The sequence below is a fragment of the Xyrauchen texanus genome, chromosome 28 (genome assembly GCF_025860055.1).
Source record: "Xyrauchen texanus isolate HMW12.3.18 chromosome 28, RBS_HiC_50CHRs, whole genome shotgun sequence".
Lineage (NCBI taxonomy): Eukaryota > Metazoa > Chordata > Actinopteri > Cypriniformes > Catostomidae > Xyrauchen > Xyrauchen texanus.
Window position 1 is genome coordinate 27,385,446 of NC_068303.1, and position 8,784 is coordinate 27,394,229.

Sequence of the window (8,784 nt, forward strand, 5' to 3'; positions counted from 1 at the left end):
TGATGCCACTCTGTGGACATTTCACCTGGAAACTGAAGCTCATATATGGAGATGGAATTGTTTCATGTTAACATATAAATGTAAAGAGATTCACAAATAGAAAGTTGGTTCACAAATAAATGGAATGAGATCCACAAATAAAAAGAATGAGATTTGATTCCATGCTCATGAGAGCTCTGTGACTCTGGTCCCGCCCTGATATTAAAACAAAGCGTGATTGGTTGAAGATACCTATTTCCACCTATTTGTAGATTTGTTTCAAAATGGATGCATGTAGAGATCCACAAATGCACATGAAGCAATCCACACATAAAAGTGTGTGATTCACAAATGAATGCTGGACAGAGTTGTTTGTGAGTTAAAAAATATATTGTAAATATGTTTTTGATTTGCTAATCATTCTTTTTATTTGTGAATTGATTTAATTTTTGTGAAAAACCTTAATTTATTTGTGGATCTTACTTAATTTAATTGTGAACCAACTTTCTATTTGTGAATCTCCTTCCATTTGTATGTTAATATGCAACAATTCCATCTCCATACTCACACGTGCCCATATGTTAGACAACACTTCCAGCTTCAGCTACTGGAGGGCAGTGATTCATAATTTGGTCAGACCAATTTCAGCAACAAAACTTTCAATCTATTTTTGCCGAATTTACAACATGCAATATAACAGAGTATGTGAAAATATCTGTATAGTTGGAATGTTTTTAATATGTCCCTACTAATGGTAAGACAAGACTTACACCCTTGCTATAAAGTCAGTACTGCTCACAAGCAAAGAAATACTGATGCTCTCCACCTAGTAATTCAATGCTCAATGCCTTTGGCGATACAGCTAGAACATGTAAATATGTGAAAAACAAGTGTGTGCCCGCCTCTCAGCGGTTAACTGTACACTTTTCTTTGAACTGTCAATAAGAGCTCAGACTCTAAAATTTGTACTGCCCAGAAACATTTCACTAGTGCGCCCGTCGATTAGGTTCTCCAGAAAGCAAACAGACAAGCAAAACAATCAATCAGATCTTACTACTGAGTGGGGGATCATTGGAATTTAACATGCAGGAAGTACACAAATTTGGGTTGAGTTTAATAAAATAAAAAACAAAGAGATAAGGTATGTCCTTGATTGGTTAATCTGGATTAACAAAATCCAGTCAGACAAATTTGTATGGAGTTACTCATTCCCCTCTTTATTTACAATGTCAACAGGGAGCTGTAGATACCCCACCCCCACCTCCCCCTTGAGTCACCTGAGTGCAGGGTCAACAGCTGTATAAAGGGCATTATGAATGCTATCTCTTACAGTCTTGCTCTAACATGGCTAAAGCAGTGATTTTTGTGCTCACATCTCTGTTCGCCTTCTCTACTTCTGCTCCAGTGGTAAGTTAAATCACTCAGTGGCGTAGAATAGAAAGATACAGAAATATTGCAGTGTGAAATTAAAAGTTTGAATAAGAAGTGAAGTGACCAGATCAATGCTAAGTGCAATTGCAATTCTCTGCTTGCCTTCAGTGTATGTTGTTTACCAAAGAGCTCTAATTAGAAGGATTTTGTATGTTTAAAGTAAAAAGAAATATACACTGCATATTTTCTTGGGACAACATTTTCATGATTAGTGTGATTTCTTATAAAAGACATCTAAAAGATAAACTTTCTACCCTCTGTAGTGGTTTACATTTAAGAGTCATAAACCTTCTCGAATGAAGGTCTTTAAATATTTTAACCAATTACTTATACTATAACCAACTATAATTTGACAGGTCTATCTATCTATATTTATACAGTCATATATATATATATATATATATATATATATATATATATATATCCACATCTGTCAAAATAGAATAAGGTTTATTTATTTGTCTTAGCTGATGAGAAAAGGAACCAATCAGAAATGCGTAATGTGTCATTTTGCACATTTGAGATTGCTGTGTTTTGGATAGAGGGTGTGCGGTTGAAGTCAGCAAAATGGCTGCAATCGCTTACAGAACCTTTAAGTAATATTTAACTTGGCAGAGACACAAAATCTATGAAATGTATATGATAGATAGATAAACTATCCACTTAGCTGGCACTTTCTGGGTGAAACAAGGTACATTCAGTTGTTGGACAGGCTAACATATAGGTCACAAGGTTATGTACACTCTACCATACTACAAAGTGCTGCAGTAAACTCTATCTGTACCTGGAAAAAAATCACTTTATACACCCTGTATGTCCAAGCGGTCACTTACCCCACAAACTGTCAGAGCTGATGTACAGCTACTGCCATCCATTAAAAAGAAAGGTAATTTGACTTTACATACCTAAACAAGCAAAACTAATCTGCCAAATGACTAGAGCTGACAATTCACCACAGTGCTTAGAATGATCAAAGAAGACAAAAGGTGTAGTTTACACAAAAATCATCATTTACTCACCCTCATGCCATTTCTTCTGCTGAACACAAAGATTTTTAGAAGAATATCTTAGCTCCGTAGTGCCATACAAACAGGATTCAAAACTTTGAAGCTCATAAAAGCACAAAAAGGCAGCATAAAAGTAATGTATATGACTTCAGTTGTTAAATCCATGTCTTCAGAAGTGATATGATAGGTGTGGGTGAGAAACAGATCAATATTTATGTCCTTTTTTACTATAAATTCTCAAAGAATGTGAATAGCCAAAAACAAAAGAAGAACTCTTAGAAGGGCTGTTTGAAAGCGGAGATTTAAAGTGTTGATTTAAAGACTTTAAAATGTATCTGTTTCTCACTGACATCTATCATATCGCTACTGAAGACAACAGTAGATTTCACCACTGGATCATTAATGTTTTGTATCCTGCTGACTTGCATTGTTTGGACCAACAGAGCTGAGATATTCTACTTAAAATCCTTGTTTGTGTTGAGCAGAGGAAAGAAAGTTATACACATCTGAGAGTAAATGATGAGAGAATTTTTGGGCTGAGTACAGCTCAAGCTGGGGGAGCCCATCCAACTCTGACAGACACATAAATGCTCATTAAAGGGATAATGAACATTTATGCGAGTGCCAGTGTTGGATGGGCTCCCCCCAGCTTGAGTTTTGTTCCAACATTTTTGTAGGGAATTTTTACTTTCCACAGTCACCTTTGGCAGATATTTGTTAGGCACTATTTTTAGTGACGCTGCTATAAAACAAAAAAAAAATATTCTGAAAAGCACTATACAAATAAGACTGACATTTGTATGCACACTGATTCTGAATGGCTTTGACTTGTGTCCCAGGGCTTTCATGGTGGTTCAGATGCTCAATGTCCTCTGACCGTAAAGATTCTGGATGCTGTGAAAGGCATTCCAGCTGGAAATGTGGCTCTGGATGTTTACCGCCAGGGTCAGGGTGGAACATGGGAAAAGATTGCCAGTGGGTAGGATCACATTAACCCACATGCTCTGACTAACATTTTCTTTGAGGTCACAGAGTACTTGTATTAGTAAACATAATTTTGAATTGTAACTTACCTCTGACCTAAAGACAGAGAGAAAATGCATTGCGTTTATATATGTTTATATTTTTATGGAGGATATTTCTTAAATGTTATCATGTTGAAATCGTGTTCATATTTAAAAAACAAAACATAAATTTGTCATTATTAACTTGATACTGTTTTCATGACCTATTAAAAAGGCGTATGGTTTCCTACAATCTTCCTTGTGGTTTCTCGTTCTTGTATCTGTTATTATTATCTTATTACAATCAAGTATCTTTCTTGCTCTCACACAGGAAAGTGGATATGACTGGTGAGGTGCACAACTTGATCACAGAGCAGGAATTCACTCCTGGTGTGTATCGGGTAGAGTTTGACACTAAAACCTACTGGAAAGCTGAGGATCGTACTCCTTTCCACCAGATGGCTGATGTAAGTAGCACTGTGACTGCACTCTTATATTCATGAGCAATCGTTGGTAGCCAAGTGATGGTTTATTCTTGTAATGAAACACCTGAAGAATGAATATTTAAGATATCTGATCTCTTGTGATCCTTTAGGTATAAATGCATAAAATACAAAGGTTAATAAATGAAAAATAGTATCAAAGGAATCTGTTTGTATGTTATATAGCTATATATATGGGAGTGGTGGCGGCGTAGTGGGCTAATGCACACAACTGTTAATCAGAAGGTCATTGGTTTAATCCCCACAGCCACCACCATTATGTCCTTGGGCAAGACACTTAACTCCATGTTCCTCCGGGCGATTGTCCCTGTAATAAGTGCACTGTAAGTCGCTTTGGATAAAAGCATCTGCCAAATGCATAAATGTAAATGTAAATATAGCTCACGGAAATAGTCAGTTTCTAATTATTATTATTATCATTTAAATGGACCTCACCTTTAAAGGGTTAGTTCAACCAAAACTTTAAATGTTGTCATTTAAAGGGACAGCTCACCCAAAACGCAAAATTCTCTCAGAATTTACTCACCCTCATGCCATCACAGATATGTATGACTTCTCAACACAACTAAAGATTTCAGCTCTGTAGGTCCTTTCAATGCAAGTGAATGGTGGCCAGAAACTTGAAGCTCTAAAAAGCATATAAAGGCAGCATAAAAGTAATCCATAAGACTCCAGTGTTTTAATGTTTTCTGAAATTATATGATAAGTGTGGGTGAGAAACAGTTAAATATTTAAGTTTATATTATATTTATATTAAAATCCGTTTGAACTGTTTGAATTGACATGAGGTTAACCATCACTTGTTATATAGATAAATAGTTATATAGATACATTTGAAAAACCTTACCGAATTTGCAGTGCTGTGTAAACTCGACTCCAGATACTTACTCCAGATTAATAATACCCTGAATAATTGTCTTGGATGAGAACCAAGAGCTATATTAACTGTGGGGAGGTAAATATTAAAGAACCTATATCTTGTTTTCTATAGACACACAGTAAATGTTAGATAAGAGCATGGCAGATCAATCAAGGACAACCCATGTTGACAGACATGTATAGTACATAGGCTTTGTTCATGTAACGAGGTACTGACATCAACTATAAAAGGGAGTATTTTCATTTAGTCAATTCATGCGTTTTATGGGTCAAGTCCGCAATCCATTTGAGGTGGTTAATGCCACAAATTCTTACCAAACAGGACTATGTCAGCATATATAGGTTTGGGAGCCTCACAATCAACATGAGGAAACAATCACAGAGACACAATACCGGTCAAAAGTTTTGAAACACTTGACTGAAATGTTTCTCATAATCCTAAAATTCTTTTGATCTTAAGGCATATACTTAAATGTTTGAAAAGTTTTGTAGACAAAAATATAATTGTGCCATCATATTAATTTATTTCATGATAAAACTAATATTGTTTTAAAAAAAGGTTTTGAAATCGATGACTTGGACCAAATAATAAAGAAAAGCAGCCAATAAGTGCACAACATTGATGGGAACTCCTTCAATACTGTTAAAAAAGCATCCCAGGGTGATTCCTCTGCAATTCTAGGCAAAGGGGGACTACTTTGAATATGCTAAAATATCACACAGTTTTGATTTATTTTGGATTTTCTTTAGTCACAACATAATTCCCATAGTTCCATTTGTTATTCCATAGTTCCAAAGATGGCTTTACTATTGTAAAAAAAAAAAAAGAATTCTAATAAAGAGTGAGTGTTTCAAAACTTTTGACCGGAAGTGTCTGTAAGGAGCGGCCACAAAATTCAAACACTAATTGCCACATGGGTTGAACAAAGCATTCAACAGGAACTCTCTAAAAATACACAAAACAATTTATGAAATCAGCATAATATTGCTGCCAGAATTATCAAGAAATTGTGCTCTTGTAATATTAGCATACAAATCTGGAATGGCAGACTGGATTTATATCCATTTATGTGGCAGAGAGTAAATGGAATGTGCATATCCAATCAGATCCGATCAATTAAAACAAATGAAAAGACCAAGAGAAAAAAGGCCCAAAGAGCCTGTGAGGTGACAAATGTAGACATATATATATATATATATATATATATATATATATATATATATATATATATATATATATATATATAAAACACTAGTGTTTACCAGATGTGTTTGTGTTGAGATGGTTGGCAGGTGTTTTCAGTGTTTAATGTGTTTGCAGGTGGTGTTTGAGGCTCATGCAGAGGGGCATCGCCATTACACACTGGCACTTCTACTGAGCCCCTTCTCATACACTACAACAGCTGTGGTCATCAAAGCACATGAGTGACCATACATCCAACAGAACCACTGTAAGAGGGTCCATATCAACACCCCATACATAAAGAAATGACAAGACACCCAACTCCACTCTCTCCAGCCACACCAATTAAAGAGATTAGACTCAGTGTAAGCTTTCAACTATAAAGTCTTTTAATGATCATTACAGTGCGTAACGCAGTGAACAGAGCAGTCCAACAAAAGAAAAGGGAATCTGGAACCAGGATTGTACATATCAAAGCAGACATCATCAAGAGATTCTGCTTCTCACCCTTGTTACAGTAAAAGTGGACCCTCAACAACAGAGAAACGCATAGGAAAGGTCTTCATGTTTCTCAGTTCTGAATCAATGACAAGCAAACATATCAGGTTTTTTGACATAGCTCCAGATTCAAATAAAAACTCGGAATAAAATGTAAAAGAAAATGTAAATGCGCATCCAATTATATTTTGAAACATCATCCACACGCACCCCACTGCACATCTCAACAAACAATGCAAAAATGAAAATGTAATAAAAAAAAAAGATATATAATAAATAAAAAAAACTTCAAGGCACAAATATGAATACTGCAAAATTGTAACACTCTACATTACAGATTTGTAATTATGAATAATAAATCCTCTTTTAAAATTCTCTATTGTTTCTGGATTTTTTCAAATGACAGCTGGACAGGATGGGGCAGATATGAGAGGGTAAGTTTGGGGTGGGAACTGAAATGAGATGAATCTAAACCAGACCAGAACTGAACAAATATTTTTCAAAAGCTACAACTAACCACCAGATCAAAACATAAACGATCACTCCAGAGCAGTCTCGCTGATGCATTTACACAGGAAACATGACTTGCATCAGCCAATTCTTCAAATTATGGGAATATGGGCATGACACCACCAGAAGAATTATTGTGACATTTAATATACATATATTGCGACTCACCTCAGTTTAAGAACAATCTGTGCAACTGAGTCCCATTCTTTGTAACCCAAATAAAAGTGCAAAAATGTGTGCAAAAATCGAATGATTAAAGTGATGGTTCACTCAAAAATAAAAATGTGGTCTATTGCTCACTCATATGTCGTTCAAAACCCCCTATGGCTTTCCTCCATGGAACGCAAGACAATAAATTATGAAAAATATTGATATAGATCTTTTTTCCATTCAATGAAATTAAATGGGGACTGACTGTCTCAGTCTTCTACCTAATTCCTCCTTTTGCGTTCCACAGAGGAAAGTTTTGGTTTGGAACACCATGAGGGTTAGTAAATGACATCATTTTAATTTTGGGGTGAACTACCCCTTTAAAACAAGTCGCTAAATGTCAATCAGTTCATTGGGGTGTAAGAAAAACTATTTCGTTACTATGTCAGTGCACTGTGTAGGTGCAATAATACTGGTTTACTTGAGCATACTGGAAACTAATGAGCTTAGATCAACATGTGTAAAGAACTACATTTCCCCCCTTTGAAAGTCTGTATTGGTCCAAGACTACTCTATTTCTACATTAAACAACACGCGTATGTGGTTAGAAATGGATCCTCACCCATTGCGTAATTCAATAGCTCAATGTGTCAACGTCTCATCTTTGGCACCAAACTAGAAGCTATAAGATCTTGCACCTATATACTTTGCTTAAGTAAATTCATGGGCCATGTGTAGGGGAAAAGTAAAGCGAAGGTTTCTCCCACTGTGTTCCTGCAATCCTTTCACATAAGACTGCATATTAATGTGACCAATTTACTTTCAACATAAACGTAAACTCACATTAAACTGAAGCTAGACTGGACAGAAAGTTTAAGACTCCAGCTGATCACCCAGCTGAGCTACGTTTCACCCTACAAAGCTTAGGAAGAATGGTCAAAGCTTTTATGCAGAACAAGAGGTGATGAAAACCAGACTTTGACAACAGTAACCTCAATCTAAGTCCATTATATTTTGTTTCCACTCAGACAGTATTTTTCCATTCCACATCTCGGTTGGTCAAGTAGATTTCTGTAACTTGTAAACACAGTGACCGGGATCGGTTAGGCCCAGCCTTTAGTCTGCCGGTTTAAGAAGTGACTGTAAACACCAGACTGGGCACTGGAGGAAACTATCACATAAGGAAGAAGTACATAAGGGACTGGAGTACAACAGATCTCAGTGTGCACTAGGGCCCAAAGGGAGCATCCACTCAGAAAAAGATAAAGCAGGTATCCTCAAGAGAAGCCATGGCTCAACTATGCCTCAAAAGACATGCAGAGAGAAAGATTATACCCTATAACCGCCTTTGAAGCAGATGAAATAAAGCGCTTTTCACAGATCTTGCTAGCTAGGATGTGAAGTTGTGAGTGTGTCTCAACTTCCAAGTGTCAAAAGTTCAATTAGTGTCGCAAACCACGGGGAGCTGGTGTTTTATTCTGAGCAGACTGAATCACACGCACACATCCACATACACTCTATATGAAAAAGGCTATGAAACAGCAGTTATGACATAAATATATATATATATATATATATATATATATATATATATATATATATATATATATATATATATATAACTTAACAGACAAAATTAA

The 8,784-nt window shown here is 35.9% G+C and overlaps 1 protein-coding gene across 1 annotated transcript; it reads left to right on the top strand.

Moving 5' to 3' along the window:
* The first annotated feature begins 1,270 nt into the window (after nt 1–1,270).
* LOC127621584 (transthyretin-like) lies at nt 1,271–6,859 on the top strand. The gene is made up of 4 exons (XM_052095241.1): nt 1,271–1,386; nt 3,257–3,396; nt 3,753–3,888; nt 6,125–6,859. The coding sequence occupies exons 1-4, from the start codon at nt 1,324–1,326 to the stop codon at nt 6,230–6,232; spliced, it is 447 nt and encodes a 148-aa protein (XP_051951201.1). The 5' UTR covers nt 1,271–1,323; the 3' UTR covers nt 6,233–6,859.
* The last annotated feature ends 1,925 nt before the right edge of the window (nt 6,860–8,784 follow it).